At 36.4% G+C, this 26701-nt stretch overlaps 1 protein-coding gene across 2 annotated transcripts in view; it reads left to right on the top strand.

Moving 5' to 3' along the window:
* Positions 1-6892: 6892 nt before the first annotated feature.
* rprd1a (regulation of nuclear pre-mRNA domain containing 1A) overlaps positions 6893-26701 on the top strand; it is a 29918-nt gene continuing 10109 nt past the window's right edge. Inside the window, exons 1-7 of one of the 2 annotated variants that reach the window (XM_088929084.1) lie at positions 6895-7183; positions 19313-19442; positions 22166-22272; positions 22873-22912; positions 23218-23285; positions 25233-25327; positions 26210-26336. In XM_088929084.1, the coding sequence (XP_088785210.1) occupies positions 7033-7183; positions 19313-19442; positions 22166-22272; positions 22873-22912; positions 23218-23285; positions 25233-25327; positions 26210-26336 (718 nt within the window). In that variant the 5' untranslated portion in view covers positions 6895-7032. Of the gene's footprint in view, positions 7184-19312; positions 19443-22165; positions 22273-22872; positions 22913-23217; positions 23286-25232; positions 25328-26209; positions 26337-26701 lie in introns of both variants that reach the window. The other variant, XM_088929085.1, reaches the window with a different exon arrangement.

The raw sequence follows: 26701 nt of genomic DNA on the forward strand, positions 1-26701 counted from the left end.
TATGCATTGATATTAATGTGATTACCTTTTTTTCTTTGAGTTTGTGATATTATCTAAACAAATATAAATGCTAACAACTGTCTTAGTTAAGTTTAATGCTTTCAGGTGTACAATTTTACAGAGCAGATTTTTCTACTGAGGAATATTTCAAATGAAGTAGCAGTTTCAATGGAATTTATTTTTGTGACCTTAAATGGAAGCTCTAACCTTTAACGTGAAAGTGTCTTAACCTAATTATTAAGTTTTCTAGAAACTTTACCACATTCAGTGTGCATTGATCTTTAATGTAACTGAGCGTTAATGTTAAATAAACCCCTAACTGTGCTTTGATTCTACAAACCTAACTATTCTTACCTGTACATGCAACAAAAAAATAAAATGGTAACGTCAGGGTTAATGGAATTAAAGAATCCTTAAAGAGAATTAAGACACTTTAGAGTGTCTGCTCAGTTCAAGTTTATTTGCTGCTCATTATTTTTTTAAAAATACCAGTGACAGATCACCTCAGTTGTGGAAGCAGTGGCATTGTCTTTAGTCTTGAAGTCATGTTTAATGGGGAATTCATTTCCGTTTCTTCTTGTTCAAAGGTCGGTGTTGCAGACCAGTGCTCTCTGGTCTCTGAACAGCTTTTTACCTCTACTGGTTTGTGTCTGCATACCAGTTACTCTGAATCCACTGCTGTTCTAGGAATAATTGTAGCGATGGTATTTGAAAAAATTGCCTGCCAACTTATTGAAAGGAATTTGCACTGTAGGATTTTTGTTCTCTAATAAATATAGATTGACGGATGCATTTTGAAAACTTTAAGTGGTGTTGCACAATCTCAGCATGGGAGATGGTCTACTTTTATGTGCAAATTGGATTCACTTTTTTTCCCAAATGTAGAGTAGTTCCATTAAGAATTCCCATAATACATTGGAGGACTTGTATTGTTGGTATTCTGTAATTTTTTACCATCTGCATTTTATTTTGTCCCAGCCACTTTCAGACCACGAATATGAGGTTTAAATAAATGTGTACAGTATGACAATGGGTTAATTTAAAAGATAACATAATGTATTTGGTTTAGAGGTACTATGGTGATAGTGTTTCTCTATTATGCTTTTGTATACAGTATATGCAAGTATAAAGCAGAGAAAGGATAAATTATGTGTATTTGGGTATGTGAATCTGACTTGACACTGAAAGTTCAAAAATCTTAGGTCCTTTCTGTACATCTAACTTGGAGTGGTCCTGTTCTATTCATGCTAGTAATTTTATAGGTCTCCAGTTAGCTGATTAGGTCATTAAGAGCTAAATTACTGAATGAAAACCTGCAGCCACAAATGCCTTCCGGGACTATAGCTACAGTAGATTACACTGACCTAAGGTATGATACAGAATAATTAACTTTTTAGTTTATTGGTTACAAGTGGCAATCTGTAAATCCATCATTCAATGATTAATAGCCTTTTAGTCCAGTATAGGGTCAGTGTGCCCAATACACTCCTACACAATTCTGAGATGCACATTAACCCAGGCAGCATGCTGTTGGACTGTGGGAGTAAACTGGAGCAGTGAAGATCCATATGGCTGTGGAGAGAAGATGTCGTCCCCACAGACACGTGTCCAAGGAACCAAAGGACCCAGGAGCACCAATCACTATGCCTCTGGGCCTCCTGCAATTTATAAAACATACCATTTTCAAATCTAATTACATTTTCAAAGTCTTCGCGTATTAAAAAATACAGGAATAAGTAAGGACATTATGAAAAGGAAAAGGGGATCCATACAGTATATTCAGAGGTTTTGGTAATTTGGAGAATGTGAGCGAAATCTTGCAGAGCGGAGCTGTGCAATGTGAACGCAATTATTTGTTTTAATTGCTCTTGATTGGCTTCCAACAAATGAGCACAAGTAATTTTTTCTCATGCAGTGCAATTTGGCAGGCTCGAAAGGAGAGCTCAGTGGGCTACAGGAAATGGCTGCAATCCATATTGGTGGTAACTGAAAGAAATAACTCATTGTAGACTTTTGGTCTGTAATTGTAATGATCGTTTGCACTCTCATCACTGCATCTGAGAGTCTTTTCTATTTGAAAGAGTTTGAACAGGGCATGTGTACAGGTCATTTAAGTCACATGTATTGCAGGTTAGGGCACCCTTCCTGTTAATTGTACCATGCATTTTGTAGACGACTGGGGCATCAAATGTACAATATTTTTGCATATAACCATGTATTTTTTCAACCAAAACGAAATAGCTTAGCAGAATACGCAAAATATAAGTAGCTTATCCAACAAGATATTTCCAACATGCAAAATGTGCACTGTAATAAAGGTTTATGAGTCCATTTACAATCTTCAGTGTATGAAATACTTGGCATTTTATGAATTCTCAGACCATGATATGTAAATTAATTTTTAGGTATTTTAGAAAAAAATGTTTTGAGAGCATTCATTCATATGCAAGCAATGTTTGTTTCTGCATGTATTTAATATAGTGCGTTGCACATATAAGGCGATTACATGTTTGTTTTTTAAAAAAAACTGACAAATTAAAAAATGACATCTTGGTAAATACAAATATTAAAATCTGTTGGAGCTAAAACAGTTCACTACAGCTAGTAATTAACAGGTGAGTATGTCTGATCTCAAATTGAACATTTACAGTCATTTTCAATTGTTTAATTACTTGCGTGGCACATTACCTTCTGTTCTATACTTTGTGTCAGCCAACCGTATAAACAAAATGTAGTTTACTAAATAAATAATAAATCTATCATTAAGTTACAGTGCAGCCCTCTTTTACACATTTAAAGCAACATTCAACTTTTGTTTCTGTATTAATTATAATAAAAAAGGCTGTGGTGACATAAGAGAAGGTTCCAAAACGGGTCAAAATGTATGTAGGAGGTAGCTCACGAAAGATGCCATGAAATATGGAACCCTAGGGATTTTTTCTTTCATTCAAATGTTTTTTTAATATGGTTATTTAATTTGGGTATATCAAATATTTCCCTGACTCTGATTTCAGCAGTAATAGAAAGACTTTTTCATCACGTTTCAGTATGCAATTATATTTTTATTTGTGCAGCTAGGCTGCCCTCTTCAGGGTATTTGTGTGTATTACAATCCAATCCTATTTCATGTAAAATAGTTGCTCTGCTGATAATGTGTTAATAGATATCTAAGGTACATCGTTCTTATGAAGGTGACGTGACATTTTTTTTACATTAAAAGAGCTTCCTGTAGCCTTTAAAGTATAAAACACAAAAAATGACATTTTTAAAAAAATGTGATAAGTCCAAAAGTATTCAAAATAAAAACAATGCTTTGCTTAGTATGTAACAGTTCATGGTGAGCAGATTTGAGCTAATTGAACTTTTATTATGTTTGCACTATGCACTAATTTTGCCTATTTGGTACTACATTAATTTGATCAGTTATGTCTCATTTTTTTTAAATTAGTGCCTTAAATTGTTTAAAAAATCACAACAAAAAAAGGATAATAAACTTCCACTCTTTTTGTAAAAGCTCACCTTTTATACTAAGCATTCTTTGTAAATTATAAAACATTGTGCTTTGCTATAGATGAGCTCTTTGTACTTATTTCTCTGTATTTAAATCTAAATAAGATTAAGCTAATGGGAAACACATTATTCTATTTCTCTTTTTGTAATCAGTGCTAACAGGCTAATCTGAATGGGATTTTATTAATTGATTGTATATAACTACTGTAGCCTTAGCAAGTCATGTTAATTTAAACTGAAATTAATTCCATGTTATTTTGGATAATTGTTATCATAGCTGACAACATGCCTAATTTAAACTTCATCTCTCTCTGGCTCTGTACTTGACACAACTCTAACTGAAACATACACTATGTTTACACTATAGTACTTTGCTTATTCTGACAGAGCCTTATGTTAAACCAAATAAAGTCTTTCATCAAAACTTTCAAATGTAGTCAGAAAAGTTTTCCTAGCTTTTAAGATCACAGAGCCTGAAGACCACCAATAACTACATTTTCACTTTCTGAAACCATATTTATTCCATTAATTTTAATGAATCACTTTGTGTGCTGCCTCGTGCAGAAACCAACAGCACTCACAGAAAGAACTGGCATGACATGGCTTTGTTCTGATTCCAAGGGGAAACACTGTATGGATTAGGAGCCCAAATGAGTTCTTAATCACCAACATCTACCAAACTACATGCAGAAGTAATTTTAAGTCCCCTACTGCACAAAATTGTCAATTATCTAAGCAGTCAATTAAGCAAAGAGGCACATCAATGTAAACTAACAGAACATGTTATTTTAGTGCTAAATACAGCCATTTATATTCAGTGATTGCTTAGCTGTAATCACTGTTAATGAGTCAATATCAAATATGTTCCAGATATCTTACGTTTCCTAAGGAACAATGCAGCGCATAGAAAAAAGGATATGTTTGGAAACACTCCCCCCCCCCCCCACTCCCCACCCCCAATCTGATTAATCACTTCAGTGCATTGTTGTTTCTTAAGTATGTCTGTCACTATGTAAAGAGGTTTGAGTGGGGGAGTTGTACCAGAATGCACACTGTAAAAGGACAAGTATAGGTTAGGGTGGCACTGAAAAGCCCAAACACAAAAACACAATGTTTCAGCTGTTCAGCTTTCTACAGGTGTGAATGAGAGAGAGAAGGGCTGTTGGGATATGAAGTAATGGAGAACAAAGGACAAACAATGATAATGTCAACAACACAACAGTGTCCAGACAGATGGATGGAAATCTGGTGAATGGATTCCAAGGCAGGTGTGAAAAGCTGTAATCTGTAAATGAATACAGAGGCTTTTAACAATAAATTATTTCATCATTGACAGCTGATGGAAGGTGTGATCCTACTTTTAGGTTAACTTTATCTTCCGATGTCTTCAGTCTAGAAACCCTGTAAAAGGATGCAGAAAAGTCAGTGTAATATTTTTTTTTGTAGATAGCTGCATCAGCATGCATAGGCTGCAAAGGAACACCCGTCAACACCCGAAGATGGCTTCACAGCTGAAATGTTGTTTCTTTTCTTCTCTTTTCAGCATGGGATAAACCTTTGCTTGTTCCTTATTTTTTTGATCTACTTTTCAGCCTGGAAGCAACATCAGTTCGTTCCCTCACCATATATACTGCCCTATCGTAAAACAAAGCAAACCTCTCATTGTGAAAAACATTTATTTTAACATCACGTGATATGACTATAATCATATAGATAACTTCTTCTTAAAATATAGTAGCATGTCCTTTGGCTTCATTCAGTGATTGAAAGCATGAAGATACTGAATTATTATACAGATACTGCCAAATCTGAGAGGTTTTTAACTGTAGGTCTTGTGCATTACTGGGAAGGAGTCTAGTTTTCCAGAGCTTTTAAGTACGTTCCCAGATGTGTTTGATGGTATTCATGTCAAGACTCTGTTGCAACCAGGGAATAAGCTGCAGTCTGACTTGTCCCTGCTAGCAGAAACGGGCCTGGAGGTCTGGAATGTGGCATTCTTGTATTTTTCATTGGAAGTCTACATGAGAATAATGCATGAACCTCCAACCACTATACCAGTGGGACATTGTAATATACCGCAGGAAGGCCTTGCTATGTGTCAAACAATCAAACCCCTCAAAGATATTGATAATGTCAACCAAAGAGGGTACTTTTACACTCCAGAATGAAAGAAGACCCGAGATATAAAAGGGGAAATAAGAGTACACAGGTTTAATACTGAAAACAGGAGGTCCTGTTTAAAATAATGAGTAGTGGAATCTAGAATAAACCCGGACATATGTTAGAGAAGACTCATTGATTTCCTTCAAGAAACTGCTAGGATGAGTGAATGGAAACAACTGGCTAAAAAGCAAAGTGAGTGTCCTCCATTTTTATTTGCTTTCATTCTCATTTACCCTGTGCTGTGTAAAGAATTGCTCTTTCACCCATGTCACATTTAACCCTTTTGAAAAAAAAAAGTCTTCTTTTGTTTGCTCATATAACATGAGGGCAGTGCTACACACCTATTATTTTTATCTTTTGTACAACGGCATTATCCAAGTTGATATTCCTTGAGCATAAGAATGGGAAAATTCACCTTTAATTTTACTCATCCGCTGCTGCTGAATGTGTCAAAAAGTTCCTTAATCCTAGGACATTGAGAGACAAGAGAAGAAGTTTGAAAAAGTCCTTAAATTTGTGAAACACAAATAACTTTATACTGAATTACTATATGAGCACCACACTATTTGATTAATTTAAACACCATCTTTAATATTTTTATCTACAGTGTCCATTTCCATTAAGTTTGTTATTGAAGATAGTGATCAGTAGATTAAACCTTAGCGTCGTGCTATTCTGCTGTCAATACACATCCATCCATTTTCTAACCGCCTGTTCCATTTCAGGGTCGCGGGGCAGCCAGAGCCTACCCTTGGAAACAAGGGGTGCACCTGGCTGGGGCGCCAGTCTACTGCAGGGCAGATACACAAATAGATACGCACACATTTACTCCAAGGCCAGTTTTCCCATAAGCCAATTAACCTACCAGGGAGACGAACACGGGGAGAACATACAAACTCCACGCAGATACCACCCCATGTGCGGAATTAAACCTAGCGCGCCGCAAGCAGCAACGCTAACTACGTGAACACCGTGCCGCTATTCTATACGTGTGCATTTGAATTTTATTGCATATTCTAATAGACATTCCTGACACCGTTGAACACATAATATGTAGTATTGTTTTTGCTTGTTACGAACAAAAAGCGCATTTTTTATTTCTATTTTTTTTTATTAACGAAAGTAAAGGCGTTAATATTCTCCCCTTAAAGACTATTGAAATTTTTACCGCCGATAATAATGACGTCATCCCTTCTTCAAGGCAAAGAGCTGTGGTTTCGTCCCGCTGACGTCATCAAAACATGCGCCGAAGTCCCTATTACCATTCCCATCTTGCAGCAACACTATTTTCCTGACTTGGTGAAGGGGGATCTGTAAACCTAAAACCGATCGCTCTTTCTCTGGCTTCGATAGGGTAAAATGTCCGCGTTTTCAGAAGCTGCATTAGAAAAAAAGCTCTCGGAACTCAGTAATTCACAGCAAAGCGTCCAAACCTTGTCGTTATGGCTAATCCACCACAGGAAACACTCCAAGATCATCGTTACAGTATGGTACAACGAATTGAGAAAAGGTATGGTTTCGTTATTAATGACCGCTCTCTTAACTGTAGTTGTTTGATAGTAGATCTGTTTTGTAGCTGTCTTCTACTACAGCAGCTACATTGAAATGCTCTTTTTGTTACTTACGACGTGAGTTTACATATTGATAGTTTGCGTTTTTAGTCGGAAATACCCCCTTTTCTTGTTTTGGGTAAACGAGAAGTCGCGGTGTCGTTTTGTTATTTCGCTTTGTTATTGCAGTTTGCGTTTTTGTGCATTTCTTGTACTTTACATGGGCAAACCAGTTGTGCAGTTATGAATTTAGGATCGATGTGATGAGTGATACGGGAAGCACAACCGCCTGAACTGACCTTCGACCGTTGCTAAACCTCCTGACCTGTATAATCACATTACAAATCCAGTACAAACGTATCTTTGCTTCTGTCACTTGTGCGCCGTCTGAATTGTTTTTCAAACGCAATACAAAATACTTTTTAAAAGGCAGTGCTTTGATCTGTTCCATCGCGTTCCGAGGTATCTATAATTTTACAGTATGAAGGACTTTCACAAAATATCGCTGTGCAAAGCGAAATTTGCTTAACTGGATCGTTCCAAGTGGCCCTTTAAAATGTTTTGAAAATTGGAAGAATACGGTAGATTGTTTTGGTGTCTTTAAAGGAAGAAAATCCTAGGCTTGTGTGCAAGATACAGACGTCTCTACAGAGAATAATTTCCCCCATGCATCAGTTTCCCTGCTTATGCTTTGAAAATAGTTTTAAAACACCTGCTCGTCAAGTTTTACAGCACGGCCATTTAAGCGACAGGAAGCCAGAGATTGGGCCTCAACACATTCTTTCTCAGTTGCCTTCTCAGGTCCTTTTGTCCAGCTAGGTTGTGCTTAATTTAAGATTCGTTGCAAATTGCACTTTACTTCCAGTTTTTGGAAGCTCTAAAAGATGTCCCTCTAAAATGTTGACCAGTACTAGCAAACCTCATTTGTTTTGAATGGAGAAATGGACCTGCATTACTTAACAGATTGATCAAAAGGAAAATATTGTATAAAGTGCCAGAATGTATAAAGCTTCTTTATACATATTCTGGAACACAGGACAATGTAACAACAAAGGGCTCCAGATTCCATTTGCAGATTCATATCTGATGAATCGCTGGATATGATAGTACTGGTATTCTGGTGATTTCCTACAACGGCTGTGTCAGATTTATCGCTCTGCTGTAATGCTGTAAGAATTTGATTATACTGTTTTTTTTAAATCTCAGGGTTATGTAAGTCATTGGAGATTTTGCCAGTCTGTTTATTTTAGTACACGTATTAGGTTTAAAAAGGTGTCTTGAAGGTGTTTTTAGGATGCATATTTATTATATCGTATTGGCTGTAACAGACTCTGGCCTCTTCCAGGTCCTGATTTTAATCAGAATCTCTCTGTGTGCAAATGTTACAGATTCGGGTAATTTTACTGCCTTAACTTTTTGTACAACTCGAGAAGTTCTTCATGATCGAACTCGCGTTCTCAGATGTTCATATGGTGATACAGAACGCACAACGTTGGTGTGATTTTGTTAAGTTGCAGCACAATTTATAGTAGAAAAGGGCATTTTTTTCTATTAAAAGTTAGGTGTTATGGGAGAAGTGAAAGTACGCAATTCTAAGAGCTAAAATGAAAGTTAAGCATCGTGCATGACATTTACAGATTTTGCATTTCTAATGGTCTTTCATGTGGGTGTTATGAACACTGCTGGTGTAGCTGCTGAAGAAGTAAGTCCTTCTGTCTTTATAGCAGATGGTAAGCTGTGACGTTTACCGAATGATAATATTAAGGTTTAAAATCCGGCATCTGTGCTATGTAAGAGTCTTTAGGGCCATAGCAACTGTTGTTTTGGACACTTTGTGGTTAAATGTGATTCTGCGTACAAGGTTATGCAATAGTTTCTTTCCATGCTAAGACACAGAACTGTAGCCACAGTACCCAGGCAAAATCCACACCCTGCTGTAATTTCATTTATTTTGGTGGAAACTATAAAAAGGGGGGCCTTTTGAAAATTTACTGCAGTGAAAAGTTTTGGAATAATTTGATGTGACAAAATGCATCAAGAGTTACAGAACGTAAGCAAGAAATACAGCTCTTAAGCGCCACATAGTTGCTTATATTTAGAATGACACAGTGAGAATTTGAGGGTTCTCTCAAAAGGAATTGAGACACTTATCAATTTTGTGATATAGTGATAGGCAATCCCTAGAAAGGAATTTCAGGAAGAACAGAAAACTTGTCTCTATACTTAAAAAAACAACATAATTTTATGACAGCTGAAGAACCTAACTAGTTGAGGCTAGATTTTCATGTACATGTGGTCTTTAGTTTTGTACTTTTCCTTTAAGGGTATGACAGGGAATCATATAAAATTTAATTTTAAGTCTAGAAATAAGCCCCATATTACTCCCACTATCTTGGAAGCAATAGGTTTTTAAGGTTTTGCATGTAGGATGGTGACTTACTGATTTTCATTGTTTCTGTCTGTTTTCCACATAATTGAGGTCCTTTAAATTTTCTCATGTTTTATGTTGTAGTTTTTCTGTGAAAAGGTCACCTTTTGTTTTGTCGATGAAAAGTAGTGATTTTCATTCTCTTTGGAATATATAATTTGCTAAAAGTAAAAGCAAGGTGACACCTCTGATACAGAAATGTTAGATTTTGCGCTATCAGTGTCTCTGCATCTACAATAACTTGCATGTTCTTGAAAATAAACATGAAAAGCATGCAATACGTTCCATGTGAAAAAATGGTTTTGTTACTTAAATGTTTGAAAGAGTCAAGTGTTTAAATCTTGCATTATTTGAATAATAACATTACATTTTAAGATCTCTTTAATGCTGGTGTTTAAAATGTGGTGTAAACCTATGAAAGAAAAAATTGGAATTCAAAATGTGTATGTGGGCTACCAAGTGATGTGTAACGAGATAAATGTCTTGCAAAAGAACATAAAAGACAATCATGTAAAAAGCGCACAGTGGACATATTGTTTGAAACCTCATGGGGAAAAGTGTAGTCAGTCTCCCACATTTCTGAACCAATGCTCTGTTTATTTTGTGATGGATATGTTAAGCACACTAATTTGGCTTAATATATTACATTAAACATTGAACTTGGAGACAAGAAAGTTAAAGCTTGGCAAACCTATTTACTCCAAGAAGACAAAAGAATTGAATGCATTTATCTGGTGTATGTAATCGCAATACTTAATTCAGTTAAAGCCTTTAAATCACTTCTGGGCATGAAAGATTGTGTTTCTTCTGTCCCATGTTTTTTAACTAAAAAATTTAGCTGGGTGCTAAACATCCGGTGGCTTTTACACAGGTGGTAGAATGTAGATTGTGCCAGCAGGCTGATGTGCAGAAGGTCAGTGTTTATGGTATATTTACACTGCAGATAGTACGTATGTGAAATGACACGATTCAACATTTTTACAACTTAGGTAGTTTGTTAGAAATGTGAATTAAGATTTTGTTTCTGATTGGTTTTGGCAGGTAAAGTATATACAGGTTTGTTTTTCTCAGTTCAGTTTGTCCACAGTACTTGAGTTTCTTTGACATTGTGTCGGTTAGATGAACTCAGGACTCCAGTCTAGCTGTTGCAGGTTTGTAACATTATCTGTTATCTACTGTATCACAGGCATAGTGATGTATCAGAGTGCGTGTGTTCGCGTTAGAAGTAATTAGGTTGCTCACAACAGATTGATTGTACAGTTCAACAGTTTCAAAGAGGATCAATACTGAACCAAAAATAAACCATTTACGATAACACTATTTACACAATAGTATTACTAGAAATCTGTTAAATGGTCTTGTATTACAGTTTAACTGCTTAACTTTATTTACATAGTTGGGAAAACAACACATGTTTCGAATAGCTCCTGTATATTTTCTGCATATTCGGAGTAAGGGCATCATGCAGTAGTATTTTAAGACTGATTTTGAATAAAACAGTGCAGGATGTATCCTTTTTCTAGTAACAAAACTGCTTAGGATCCATTGTAACACTTATGTATTGTGTTAATCACTAATTATGCACATTCATGTGAACCACAAAACTAGGGGAATGGGGAATTTTGGCAGTAACAACATTACTGTAATATTTCATTCATATAATTTAAATATGTTAAGTAAAGCTCACAAAAAAGAAAAATTGTAATGGCAGCCAGGGCTGTATTTTGCTTTTGTTTTAAGGATGCTGTTGTCAAAATGTTTGAATGCTGTTTTTGCAGCTCAAGTTGTTTTTGAAGCTCGGGCACCGTTGGTGATTTTACCCGACAGACTTATTTGTCCACAAATCAGTTGCCAATCCAAAAGTTAAATCTTCCCTTTTAAAGATGTTTTGAAATGCAGGTATAGATTATTACAGCACGTTAGAAGGACAGTTAATTTACTTCTGTGATGACAATTAAGTAAAGAAAGTTAGTGTAGTTTCTGGCCACAACTAAAAAAATAATAGTAAAAGTGTACTGTTAGATTTAATGAAAGGTATTGGGTGCAGTAAAATTCTGTCTTCATTTTTATCGCACTTACAGTATACAGCATGCTGTATCATATTGGTGGTAAATACAGATTTTAATTGCAGATGTAAAATAATGATATTGGGGAAAAAAACAGCATTTGAATGATCATGCAAAATATTGAAAGATGAGCTTTTAATTATGCATTGTCATGCTTAGACTGCTGTTGTTAACAAACTTTTCCTTGGACATTTATGATGTGAACGTTAAGTTGGGCTTCTAACCACAAATATACCATGAGAAAAGTATTGGTTAATACAGGTTTAAACTTTGTGCATTTTTATTTTACAACTTGTCAGAATGGAAATTCTACAGACCAAATGCTGCTTGCTCAGTGTTCCAGAACACCATTGTGACTGACATTTCCAAATTATTACTTAAACACAGAGTAAGTGAAGACATAACATGAGGTCGGTGGGGAAGTTTTTTCTAAGCTGTCAGTCAAGGTCAATCATAAATGTATCGATAAATCCGTATCACCCTCTTCTTTCTAGGCTTCCATTACATCATTGTAGTTTCATTAACGATTAATCTTGTTTCAGGACTTTCTGAATAATGAGCCTGATCCTTAGCTCAGTGTATCATTATGTAGTCGTGTGTGCAGTGCATTAAACATGAATGTTTTTTGTCAGTTGTCTTGTGTAATGAATGTGCATCATATGTCAGTTATTTTCATGAGGATGAAAGGTGAATTTAAAAACTTCATGTTGTGTACAGACATGCAGTAAATTTGAAAATGGGATTGCTCTGTTGAAATCCCTATGTCCCACCGTGATTGGAAATGCTATAGCACTACAAAAGGTCAAATCAAAAGATTCAGTTTTAGACTTGACAGCAGTAACTCCATAGCTCTAGATATCTTTGTTCAGTCCTCAGTATTGCCTTGATATATGTGGTGTCAGAATGTTCTCCCTGCATTTGTTCCAGTTTCTCTTACTCCTAAGTTATGTTAATATTAAAATTAAAGTGACATAATGAGAGAAATGCTGAGAAAGAAAACCTTCAATAGGAGCTGTAGCACTGCACTTCTTTGATGCCAAGACAGGTGTGTGTACAGTTATAACTTCATGTTTTGACATGCTGCAACTCCACAGTGCTGGTAAACTCCAGTTAGAGGAGTGGTGTGTCTCTCATTGACACAGGGGTTTCTATGTACAAGCCTAGAGACTCCTGGTCTCCAAAACCCAACCCTCTACTGGTGGCAATGAGTCAGTTTTGCATCCATGCTTGGTCTTAGACCTGGCACAGATTTCTGTTGTCAATATCAATATAATCTAACTTCAGTTTAGCGATAATGGAGTAAGACTGAGCTTTAAATAATGTCATTTTATGTTGCACACGTTGTGAAATAAGTTAGGACATCAATCCATGTTTTTCGACCACTTTATCCAGTACAGGGTTGCAGGAGAGCCAGAGCCTTTCCCGGCAAGCAACAGGCGCAAGGCAGGATACACTTTGGACAGGATACCAGTCCATTGCAGAGTACACACTTATGCCAGGGCCAATTTTCCCAGAAACCAATTTATCTGCCAGTGTGTCTTTGGACTGCGGTAGTTAAGTTAAACAATGAGAGGGTAACATTTAGTCCATCTATGTTACTTGGCCATTTTGCAATGTGTTAATCCAACAGTATCATCATATAACAACTCATTTCTTCAGAGATTCAAAGGAGGCAAGTACTGTGTGCCAGGTGCGCCTGGTCATTTGTGTCTCTTGTCATCATGGACCTTTAGGTTGTCATTTGACTTTTTTTTTTGTCAGTATCTTTCAGGGTTAGAACATTTGCCTCCTCATCTAGACCATATGTTCACTATCTTTAATTCATTTCTGTCGTGCTGGGCGTTTTCTGTTTTAAGCTTTTTTATTGGATACATAGTTTGAATTATGCATTGCGTAGTTTCAACTGATTCCTTTACAATTCACTGTAACTTTTTTATTTGCTTTTGGTGCTCCCCCATATTGTCTAGATAAGGACACTTGCAGAGTGATCCTGAACAGTAAAATTCTTTACATGAGTTACTGCTTTTCTTTAGTGTCACCCACTTGATGGTGATTTTCTGCATTGTGCTTGCTTGCGCATGGTACTTCGTGAACTGTGAAGGTTTTTTGAAATTCTAGTAGAATACTGGCGAGCTGTTAAAATCTCAACAACCTAAAGACAAGATTGGACTTGTTAAGGCGCCCAGAAAGAAAAAATGGATCGCCGAACATACGTGGGATAAAATGAATGACCACAATCATCTAGATTGTGATGTTACAGGGAAATACAGAATGAACGACGGAGAGATTTAAAAACAATAAAGATAGGAGGAAATAGTAGAGATGGAAGGCACCATCAGCTATTGACTCACAAACACTATGCAGAATAGTGAAATATTTGACACACGGAAGAGTCTAAGAAATGCCAATATATAAAGTGAATGGTCAAACAAGGATGAGTAGGCATCATGTTTAAGGAACCACACCCTTTTAGTGCTCAACTGCCCAGATCCGGTCACTATGTCAGCAAAATATCAATAGGAATTGAATTTTGTCGCATCGCCAAGAAGGTGGAGTACAGGTTATTCGACAACTTAAAAAAAGCCGGAGGAGACGCTGAAAGGCAGATTTACTAACGGAGGGAGGAGATGTTATTTTACAGTCAGATCTGTACATCATGATATGCAGAAAACAAACAGTGCCTCATGATCTGAGAGATGGAATTATCCCATTGCCAAAGAAGGGTGATCGTGCAGATTGTAATAGTTTGCACTCCTCTCAGTACCAGGGCATATAATGGTAAGTGTATCATTACACAAAAGAAAATGAGTCCTATTTTGAAAAGGGAGATAATGTGACAAATATGTGCATTGTCAAATTAATAGAAAGATATGACTCTGGTAGTCAGGCATTGCTGATAAATTTTACTTGACTTCAGAAGAGTGTTTTCTAGCATTTCATCTTCTGACATAATGGAGAATATGGACTTCTGTAAAAGTCGATATAATCAGGAGTTTTTATGGTCAAAGCAAGCGTTCTGTACATCCCAAGATGAAGGGGAATCAGGCAGAGCTGTATCGTCTTGCCTCTCATTTTCCTCTTCATCATGGACTAACTTAAAACGAGAGCAGCAAATATTGAAGGTGATAATGTTATACAACGGACAGTCAACACCAGGCTGAAGGACCTTGGATTTGCAGACGATATATTGCTGCTCAGTACATCATGCAAGGGACACACAAAAACTCACGAACAAGGTGGCCATAGAAGCTGCTGATAGGTTGAATTTAAATGTAGGCAAGAAAGAAATCTAAGCAGTGGAATAAAAAACCAGGCGGTCATAAAAGAATAGAGAAAGGAAGTGATGGTGAAGGGGTATTTGGGAAGGTGTACGACTTCTGTTATTTAGGCAGCACACTTTTGCATGATAGTACCTGCAGTAAAGACGTTAAAATGTGACTAGGTGAAGGTGAATTCTATTTTTAAGAGACTTAATAAAATGTGGTGAGATAGGAGGTTTAGTATCTAGACAAAAACTGGTTTGTACCAAGCCTGCAGTCAGAAGGACTTTTAGGCTTCTAAAATCAAATGGTGCCAGCAGTGTTGTGATTAAGATTTCCCAGAGTGAATCTCCTCTGTCATCACGTTGTTGATTAGAAAAAGATTACACTGATACAATCACCTCCCCCTGTGTCCATCTTGATAAACAGCTAAAAAGCAGTTAACAAATTTCAACTATGTGCACCTCATCAGATTTTGACAACAGTAGCCTGCTTTTCAGTCCTGCCAGATTCAGAACTCATAGACTTTTTCTGCATTCTAAGGATGTTCCAGTCTGTGTACACTGAATCTTTAGAGGTATGGTGCTAATCGGAACTCTTCAAAGTTCAAGTATTTAGAAAATATGCTTCATTATTGAAGAAATGTTACATTATTTCAATGTAAATTTTTTATTAAAAAAATTACTCATAAAATAACATACTGATTGGTTTTCATATAGTTTTGCATTCATACTCCTCTTTTATCCATGGGTTTGCAAATTTGCTGTCAGGCCAAGGCAGACCTGAGAAGTGTACTCAAGGATTCCACAATATGCTTCGAGGTCTGACTCCAAAGGCTCAAATCAACATTTGCCTGTGCATGTTCCTCTCATTATGCATCTCCCTCATCTCTTCCTACTTATTTCTTTGCTCTACGTTTGTTCAGTTGCTCACAGTGCTTCACTGACTTTTTTTCGGCATTTGTATTACATTACTTCTACCCAACAACATAAATAAAGGAAGATGTGCGGTGTGATATAATACTGTACCATCTTTTAATCATCAGTTCAACATCATTGCCTCAGTCAACACATCTCCATAAATATTCATGTACAGTACTGTAGTCTCATCAATTACTCTTACAGATATCTTCACCTATGCTGAATATACCTATGTTGGATATTCAGCTTTTATGTAATGTCTTTGTTAGTGGTCTATATTAAAGTTTTTAATCTCCAAAGATCAGGGTGTGTTTTATCATAATCAATCCATGTTGCCACAGTATGAAATGTTTTAGTGAAGCGTTTTTTTTGTTCATGCAAAGGAAATTTAAAGTGTGTACCTTGGATGTGGCATTTTTGTTTAGTGGCACACAATTCACATGTGACTCAGAGACTAACTCGGGTCAGGGTTCGGGTTATTTAGATTCTGTAGTTTAATGTTGTGCCAGGTGATACAATCTAGTTACAGAAAAATCCACTCCCCTCTTTTGTCAAATCAAGCAGAGTGAAATCTGCCTTTGCAGGAAAAAGAAACTTCAGAACGGTTCGTTAGACAGCATTATAACATTGCCAAGCGTTTTTAGAGATTTTAAAAGTCATTGGACTGTCTCATACAGCAGAAAATGAATACAGCCAACCTGTCAGCTTTAAAACATTGCCAAGTAAATGTAAAAGATTAAAAGGTGTTTCACCCTCTTGTGGGGTCACAAGAGAGTCACAGAAAATAAAAATGTCAACTACATACAGTACAGAGTGTTGCTTCAGTTTCTGCCACCAAAATTATAGATGTGAGGATGATAACAGGATGAAGTGTCTCCCTGGGAGTCTTTAAAGAAAATATTTCAGCTAATGGAGAGCATTGAACAAGTAATCTGTGTTGTAACAGTCTTTTAAATTATTTAGTAGATTAGTTTGTCATAATTTCCGTCTTCAAGCTGCATTTATTGACCTCATGATTGCTTTCATCTAGTCCCGTTTTCCCATTTTATAGTGATCTGTGTTATATATTATTTTGCCCAGGCTAATACTTTTTAGGTAACTAAGGCTAACTTTGTCCACTTTTATTTTAGTTTCTAAGTGGTGTAGTATGCTTGTTTATGTCAGCCTTTGCAGTACTTCCTGTAGAAGTTTGTTATGCGGTCAGTCACAGTTTGGGGTTTTACATTTTTTTGCAAGACGTTTTTGAACACATTTGCACGCAATGGAATCTTTTTAGGAATGTCCATTTTGGGACTGCATATCTCAAGCATTTAATGCATTGTAGAAATTTAAGCTGGGAGCATTTGTTCTTTCCCTGTGCTTATTTTTTACCATTTTTGTTTTGCTGAGCCTGACATTCCTTTTTTTAAATGTCCCAATTCATCCGAAGTTGCAAAAAACTTGACTTAAAAAACACAGCTGTACTAATCATCGATTATGTCTCAAACTCTCAGCAGTTAATGCAGAATGTGGAGGTCCTGCAAGCTGTTTAGCCTTATTTCTTACATGAAAGTCAAATATTCCTAATGATGAATTGATTAACATACTGATTAGTTTGTGAACTGTATCAAAAATTAGACAGAGGTGATGTTTTTGCTTTTCTGTGTGTCGGAAACATGCCAAAAGCTTTCAGATGAATAATGATTGAATTGGCTTTTAAATGTGGATGAAATCAAGCTTTCTGGTTTTACTGCCCATAAGGGAACTTTATCAAAAACCCACCTTTTTAATTTCCTATTAGCAGGTGTGTAGAAGTTTTGTTTAATCAGGATGTTATTTCTGATTTAGTGTTTAAACTTGAGACATTTACGAAAGACTAGAACTGTGGAGTTTTTGTTTCATCCAATGATAACAATGAGGCCTTGCTTGCATATGGGTGTAAACCCTTTTGAAGTGTTAAAGGCTACAGGCCAACAGCAGGTATGGGTTATTTTGCTTTTTTTCTTGATTGGCACAGATTTACAGAAGCTTGCACATTGTGAAACTGAAAATGGGACAGGGTATTTTCTTATATACAACCTTATTATTGTAGAGATATAAACATTCATACTTTATGTTAAATAAACCCGTATTTTCTGCAATTATTTAAATTTGTTTTGTTAGCACTGGAAATGCAAATGATTCTTGCATAAAAACAGATTGTTGTATGATACCCTAGTCACAGTACACATAGAGATATGTGTACAAACTAGATGTTTTTTTGAGTTGATTAGATTACGACTGTTTTACTGTAATAAAGTCTGAAAGATGTATTTGATGCTGGTAATTTTACAAAGATGAGTATTTCATAATGAAAGATATCTCTCTCAAACATTGGTTAAATAAGCCAGTGTAAGCCTTTATTTAACACTGGGCTTTATTTTGCACCTTCATTAAGCAGGGCTGGGTGTAGATTCACTACAGTGTTACTCCTATACGGAATTAAGATCTAAAAGCAAAATTGCTGCAGCTTTAGTTTTATCCCACAAGGCTTCATTATGGAAAAAATAAGTTAAGTCCTAGAGGATCTGTTTTGACTGGAAAAAAGTGTCAAAGGACAGGTTATCTTCTCAAGAGATGCACTGCAGTTGCACTCTTGTGTATTGTATTGCCCATGAAAATGAACCAAAATAATTGAGTGGAAAATGTATCCTTATATAGAATATGAACTTAATATCTGAGACTTTAATTTCTGACTGTTTTTATGTCTTAAAACGTGTAAAAGTGATTGCAGTTGGTGGTGCAGTGAAACATTTGGGAAAATGGCTTCTGTATGTAGCATTTGGAAAAGGGTAGTCATCACATGTTTGCATTCATTCACAACAGTTTTAATTGTTGTAAATAAATTTACAATGTCTATGTTGGATTTTCTAATGACAGTTCTTTTTTGGAACAGTACAAAATACTCTAAAGCTCATTTTACCTTCTCTTTGAAAGTTCATTCGACATTAATAGTAGAAAGTCTAAGCAATGTTAGTCTATATATAGCCTGGTAAACAGCAGTGCATTAAAGTACAGTTGAGTGTTCTCCTTTGTTGTTTGTTTTTCTGCTTGATTGTCAGCAGTTTCTATAGTAGTGTACCCACTTCCAAGAGTCTGTGCCCCATTCCAAGAAACTATAGCGAAAAGTGATCTTTGTATTTATAAGCTTATTGTGGTTCCTCAATAGGTTTGTTTTTTCAGGAGCCATTGGACTACAAAGCATTTTTGCTATATATTTTGCAATTCATTGTAAAAATATTTTCTATCTTGTTACAAATCAAAACATTAAGGTGACCTTTTATTAAGAACTTTCAAAATGACTGGGGTCAGCTCTTTAAGCTCTTTAATAATGCAGATAATATTATGCAACTATTTCACATGTGCTGACATTTATGCATGTTTTGTGTTTCTATAGCCAAGGTCTCCCGAAAGCTGACTTTCCTCTACCTAGCCAATGATGTTATACAGAACAGCAAGCGGAAAGGCCCGGAGTTCACCAAAGACTTCGCACCAGTTATAGTTGATGCCTTTAGACATGTTGCAAGGTAATGCTTTCAACCTTTTTCAAAGTTTTAGTTTGTCAATATTTATGATTGTATGCCGAGAAATATACACTATTTCATAATGAAATGTCAGATATTGAATTATTTTTTTTAATGACGTAGTGCATCTGTGAATTTGTTTTAATCTCTTTAAATTGTGACGAACACTATTGAATTTGAGGATGTGATTCATTTGCTATATGTAAGGAAATGTCTTATTATATAGTGTAATTAGAAGCTTGTATTGAGTTTGGGCAACACTGGTTTTCTCTGCGAATAGGCATTCTGTGTTCAATTCTCACAATATTTTTCCTGACATTACATTATGTGTTAAGCATACTAAGGCATCTGATCAGTAGACCGTAGATATATGTAATTTTCTAACACATTCATAATGGTAATTACAGAACCTCTATTATGTGAATGCAAGAGTACCCAGTGTGACAATGCACAGGTCCAGTTGCTACAACAGACTTGCGTGAAATTTGTTTTTTGTATTCCAAAAATACATTTTACGTTTTCTGTAAACTAAAAGGTTTCCAAAAAATAACTCTTGCGAGCATCACAGGAGGCAGTTTTTCAGTATGCACCCTCTCTCTTTTACCCAGCCAAACATGTATGTGTTCTGTCAGTATTTTCCAGAAGTATTCTGTGGCCACATCAGTTTTGTAAACGCTGCATTAGCGTATTAGAGGTTCTCAGTCTTTGACCTGAGGGAGTACTGTCTGCTGGTTTTTGTACCCAACTGGGCCCTTAATCACTGGTGCCAATTGGGGCATGTAATTGATCTGCTTAGCTTGTTTAGACTTTTTTTGCACTCCCTCCTTGCTTTCCAAAAATAATAATAATTGCTTACACTTATATAGCGCTTTTCTGGACACTCCACTCAAAGCGCTTTACAGGTAATGAGGACTCCCCTCCACCACCACCAATGTGCAGCATCCACTTGGATGATGAGATGGCAGCCATAGTGCGCCAGAATGCTCACCACACACCAGCTATCAGTAGGGAGGAGAACAAAGTAATGAAGCCAGTTCATAGATGAGGATTATTAGGAGGCTGTGATTAGTAAGGGCCAGGGGGAAATTTGGACAGGACGCCGGGGTTACACCCCTACTCTTTTTTTCGAGAAACACCCTGGGATTTTTAATGACCACAGAGAGTCAGGACCTTGGTTTTACATCTTATCAGAAGGACTGCGCCTTTTTACGGTATAGTGTCCCCGTCACTATACTGGGGCATTAGGACTCACGTGGACCTCAGGGTGAGCGCCCCATGCTGGTCCCACTAACACCTCTCCCAGCAGCACCCTTATTTTTTCCCAGGATGTCTCTCATCCAGGTACTGACCAGGCTCACACCTGCTGAGCTTCAGTGGGTTGCCAGTTATGAGTTGCAGGGTGATATGGCTGCTGGATATCTAGGATAAAGTATATTCTTTTCAAAACTAAAGAATCATGTAATCTATTCTCTTCTCAAATTGCTAATGCAGAATTTGCTCCCATGTTTCTGAATAAAATGATTTTAAAAGGCAATCAAATGCAGTGATGTTTTCATTTTTCCTTCAGGTGAAGTACGATTTTGGGTACATTTCTGCTTATAAACTGGAGTAATGGGAATTCTGAAATGGAATAATTGTTGCTATAAATTACAAACCCCATAATATGTTTGGAGAGTTAAGAGAAAAATTTAAAACTCACCTAAAAGAGCGTAGAGCATTGAAATTAATTGAATTGAATTGAGAATTGAGTGCAGAACAGTAAGATTCAGAAGAGACAGCAGTTCCCCAGAACAAGGATTGAGAACCACTGGAATAGACTATACAGCCAATGTAAACACATGAGCTGTCAGTATAATTCATTTCTTTTATAATAGTTTTTCACATCAGTGTTTTTACAATGGTAACCTGTATTACTCCTCAGCTGTGAGTGTGTGGCCACAAAAGAAGGACATTTGGCCCTTCAGTCCTGGTTGGTAGTTAGAAGTTAATTTATCAAAGCATCTCATCCAGCTGTTTCTTGAAAGAGAATTGGCTTCAACAACATGGCAAGATGTGCCTCCTGTTCTCGATTTTAAATGCACTGCTTTTATTTAGTTTAATGCAGACAAGTCCAGGGATTTGCATGCAGTTTGTAAAACACTATAAATGCAAAATAGGATCTGCTGGGTTAGGAAAGGTATTTTATGAAAAAGACTTAGTAGTATATGTTTACGCAGCATTTATGTCTTCTAGACAATGTGAGGAAGCAACTAGGATATACAGTTAAAGTCACAGAATTTAAATCAAGGAATGTTGTGTTAAAATTGTGCAAAGCACTAGTAAGGACTCAGTTAATAATATTGTTTACAATTTTGGTCACCACTTTCTGGAAAATATGTTGAAGCTCAGGAATCAGTCCCAGGCTGAGTAACCATGTACATTCCAGAGCGTGTGGGAACGTCCTACTCTGACAGACTGAAGCAACTGAATCTTTTTAGTATTGAACAAAGAAGATCATGAAGAGATCAGATGGAAATATCAAAATTCCTCAAAGGCATTACAATGTTAACCCAGTAGATTGCTTCAAAATGAATACTGAAACATAAACCGAAATGCACACATGGTAAATATCCAGCTACATTGTTAAAGCAGAAATCCTAATTTATTTAGTTATATGTTGTCACTTCTAGGTTGTAAATCAGTTTCAAATTTAGTTGATAAAACATGCCTTTTTTATTTCTTTACAGTGACGGTGAGGAGGGCTGTAAGAAACACCTTGGGAGAGTGCTGTCTATTTGGCAGGAAAGAGCTGTGTATGACAATGACTTGCTGGAACAGCTCAGGCAGGTCCTGCGTAAGTGAGCTTTCTGTTACACTGAAACAGTTTGGCAATAAAGTGGAAAATGTCTGCTGTCTTTTAGGCTGGAAGGGCAGGGGAAGCGGTGTGCATCCACATTGAGTGAATTGTTACCCTGTTGTACTGGGTAAAATGTTTTAATGCGATCAGGTCATCCATTTATCATGCAGAAAATCAGGAAACAGCCAAATACCAATGTGAAATCACACAGAAAGCCTACAGTTAATAACCAACTAGTCAGTAATTTAAGTATTAGATTCAATTGCAGTTTAAATTTCTTTCTGTGATCTGTTCTGTATTCTATTGTAATGATTTTAAAATATTAGTTAAAGTTACTTTTGAATCAGTGTTGTTACTGTATATATAGTGCCTTGCAAAAGTATTCAGACCCTTGACCAATTCTCTCGTTTTACTGAATTAAAAATCCTACATTGAAATTTTGTTCTCTGTGATATTTTTATTTCAAAGCACTGAAACTCAAAATTCATTATTTGAATGTGACATTGTTTTATGTTAGAAAATATTCCTAAGAAAAATAAAAATCTGAAATATGCTGTTTGCATAAGTATTCAATCCCCACATTTTAATATTTTGTAGAGCCACCTTTTGCAGCCATAACAGCTTTAAGTCTTTTGGGGTGAGTATGTACCAGCTTTGCACACTGTTCAGGAGTGATTTTGGCCCGTTCTTCCAGGCAGATTTGCTCCAGGTTGTTCAGGTTAGTCGGATCACGCTTGCACACCACAATTTTCAAATAGAGCCACAGATTCTCAATTTTTTCTTGAGCCACTCCAGTGTTACTTTGGCCCTGTGTTTGGGATCGCCGTCCTGCTGAAAGATGAGCTTTCTCCCAAGCTTCAGTTTTTTAGCAGACTGTAACGGGTTCTCCTGTAGTATTTCCCTGTATTTTGCACCATCCATTCTTCCTTCTGTTTTAACAAGATGCCCAGTCCCTGCTGATGAAAAGCAGCCCTACAGCATGATGCTACCACCACCAGGCTTCACTGTAGGTATGGTGTTTTCTGAGGTGTTGGCAGTGTTAGATTTGCGCTACACATATTGCTTTGAATTTTGGCTAAGAAGCTCTATTTAGGTCTCATCTGACCACAAAATCTTTTCCCACATCGCAACTTGGTCACTATCATGCTTTTTGACAAACTCCAGACATGCCTGGTTCTTTTTGAGTAATTGGCTTCTTTTGTGCCACCCTCCCATACAGGCCAGTGTTGTGCAGAGCTCTTGATATGGCTGACTGGTACACCTTTACTCCACTCTCAGCTACTGAACTCTGTAGCTCCTTCAAAGTGATCGTTGGCCTCTCTGTGCTGTGGCTTCTCTCACAAGTCTCCTTTTTCTAATAATAATAATTGCTTACACTTATATAGCGCTTTTCCACTCAAAGTGCTTTACAGGTAATTGGGACTCCCCTCCAGCACCACCAATGTGCAGCATCCACCTTTTTGTTCGCGCATAGAGTTTTGGACGACCTTTTCTAGGCATTGTCTGGGTGGTTTGATGTAACTTCCACTTCCTGATAATTGAACCAACAGTGCCCACTGAGACATCCAAACGCTTGGATATTGTTTTGTACCCTTTTCCTAATTTATGCATTTATTTTACTTCATCTCTAACTTCTTTGGAATGCTCTTTAGTCTTCATTTTCACAGCTGTCCTTCAGATTCACACCCTGAATAATGATCCCTTAATTGTAGGGTTTTATCCAGAAAGTGTCGCAGTTATTTTATTTTTTATGATTCGCAGGTATAGGCCAATTGTACGGCAATTGTGTCCTTCTTACCTCGTTGTGTCCTCATTATTGTTTTTCACCTGTGTGAACTTAGAACTTCCACAACACAGGGATTGAATACTTATGCAAACAGCATATTTCAGTTTTTTATTTTTCTTAAGAATATTTTCTAATATCCACATTCAAATAATTAATTTTGAGTTTCAGTGCTTAGAAGTAAAAATGTCACAGAGAACTAAATTTCAATTTTTAATTCAGTAAAATGAGAGAATTGGTCAAGTGTCTTTATACTTTTGCAAGGCACTGTATGTAAAATAGAGCCATATATAACATTTAACCCGTTGAACCACTCTTATAATTGTATTGCAGTTGATTCATGGATTGTGAATTCTTTGTTTTCATTGGTGTCCCTTCAGTAATATAGTTAAAGGCAAAAACTTAATGCTATCTTTTAAACACTGAAAAATGCACTTAATTAAATGGGTGATTGGCAGAATATTTCCACAGACAAACCTTTAAAATACATAAAAAATAACAAAGAAAAACAGGATTTTGAGTGTCCTCTTTAGAAGGTATGAGAGTTGGGAGAAATATTTTCTTATGCACAACTAAATACATTCCTGAATGGGTAATATTGAATTTGTATACATCCTACAGTTTTGAAACCAGAAACATTCAGTGGGTCAAAAATGTATGTACATTGTCAAGTTTACTTTTAAGTGTATAATTCATTTTCTTTGTAAGGGAAAGGCAACACATTGCCACTTTGGCTGCTTAGTTCAGTTACCTTTCAGCAGGTATTGCAGGGTGTTTTTTGTGTTAAATGTTCAGCTCTGCTCTGAAACATCATAGTTGAGGCATTTAAGCATTTACATAAAATTAAGATGCCAGAATTATTGCTTGTATATGGAGTTGTTAAGGTGTTCCTTCATTTTGCATAAGGTGGTTTAGGGGTACAGCTAGAAGACACAGTTCATTAGCTTTTTGTACGTTTAGCCAAATATTTCAGATTTATGCAATGGAGAGCAAAATGGAAACCATTCTGCACATTCTGAATATGCTAACTCTTTGTAAAGTGTGGAAAGTCCAGTTTTATAAAGTAATAAGGAATAAAGAACAAAGTAAAAGTTCTAGATTTCTGCATGCTAAGACGTTTTAGATCTCTTGGTCATTTCATCATCCGAAACTCTGCATTTTCTGCTATTTCCAGAAGGTGATAAGAAACCCAAAAAGCGTCCATATGAAGAAATAAAGTTCGAAGAGGATGACTTTCCTTGCCAAAGTTCTCCCGGTGATCCTCCGCAGGTATAAAGCATTTTCATGTTTGTGTACATCCTCATATTGATGTTTCAGGCAATGTCCAAGGAATTACTCTTTGTGTGATAATGGTAACTTTTTTGTTCCATATAATACAGTGAAAAGTTTGAAGATATAGATATTAATATAAAATCAAAAAAAGATCTTTGAGTACTTTGAGAAGTAACGACATAAAATAGTTTGTTCTTATTTGATCTCTTCACAAGGAATTTTGGACTTGTGATCAACATATAGAAAAGGGTATTTCGTATTTATAGACACCAGCATGTCCGTTTCTACAGTATATGTGCTTTACTTTTAGCAACCCGATGAACATCATCAAACAAAATATAACATCACTGTTTCTATTGCTGTCTAGCTTATACTGCTAGCATATTAGCATAGTTATATTAATATGCAAATCACAGTTTATTCACTATATACATTAAAAAATGCATAATTAAATAAAAAAACTCTCCTACTTATGACAATCCACTGCAATGAGAACGGTCTTGCTGCAAAGTCAATAAATAGTTACATTGAGATTTATTAGTAGTAGTTGTGCTGATTTATTTTGGCTGTTTTTCCAGGGGTTTTACTTCATTTATCACATTTCTTGCTGTGGGTTGCAGTGAGCTAAGTAAACAATTGTCTCACTGCAAAAGTTAAAATTCAGTCAGTATTTGCACACTGTCCTACACTCTGGCAGTTCTGAAATGCATTCCTGTTGTTGTGCTATCTATTATTTTCACTTTTTAGGGATACTCCTGTGGTAGGACCACCAGACTTTTACATTCTGGAACTGTAATGCCTACAGCAGCAGTAATTGTTGTATTGAATGTGCCTGTAAATCCTATAATTGTAAAATTCATTTAATTTTTTTTTTGGTAGGCAGCAGAACTCATCAAAGCTTTGCAGGAACTTGAAAACGCAGCCTCAGGAGATGCTACTGTCCGGCAAAGGATTTCCTCATTGCCCTTAGAAGTTCAGGACGTTGCATTACTGGACAGAATAACAGGTATGGGGTGGTGATCTTTTTTTTAAAATGGATATCATGGGTGATTGCATTTCTGTGGCCAGCTGGTTATGGATTTGCACATAGTTCCTGTTTTTAACTCCATCAGATCATTATAAAGATATGAAATGGAAGGAGGTTAATTAGTTTGTATTACTTTTTGCTAGTAGCAACTGAACAGCTAACACATCCGAGATTCAAAATTGTCATCCAGTCATTAATTGAAGGATCCCCAGGGAATCTCCTTCAACACCATGGTAAGGTTATAGATACCCATGTCCCGTCTGAGTAAAGAACGGCCTCCTTTTTTCAGTCTTTATACTAGTTAGTGGATTCCCGTTTCAGGACCTCAACAGTTAATGTTCTTA

This window comes from Atractosteus spatula, chromosome 12 (genome assembly GCF_055471065.1).
Source record: "Atractosteus spatula isolate fAtrSpa1 chromosome 12, fAtrSpa1.hap1, whole genome shotgun sequence".
NCBI classification, from domain to species: domain Eukaryota; kingdom Metazoa; phylum Chordata; class Actinopteri; order Semionotiformes; family Lepisosteidae; genus Atractosteus; species Atractosteus spatula.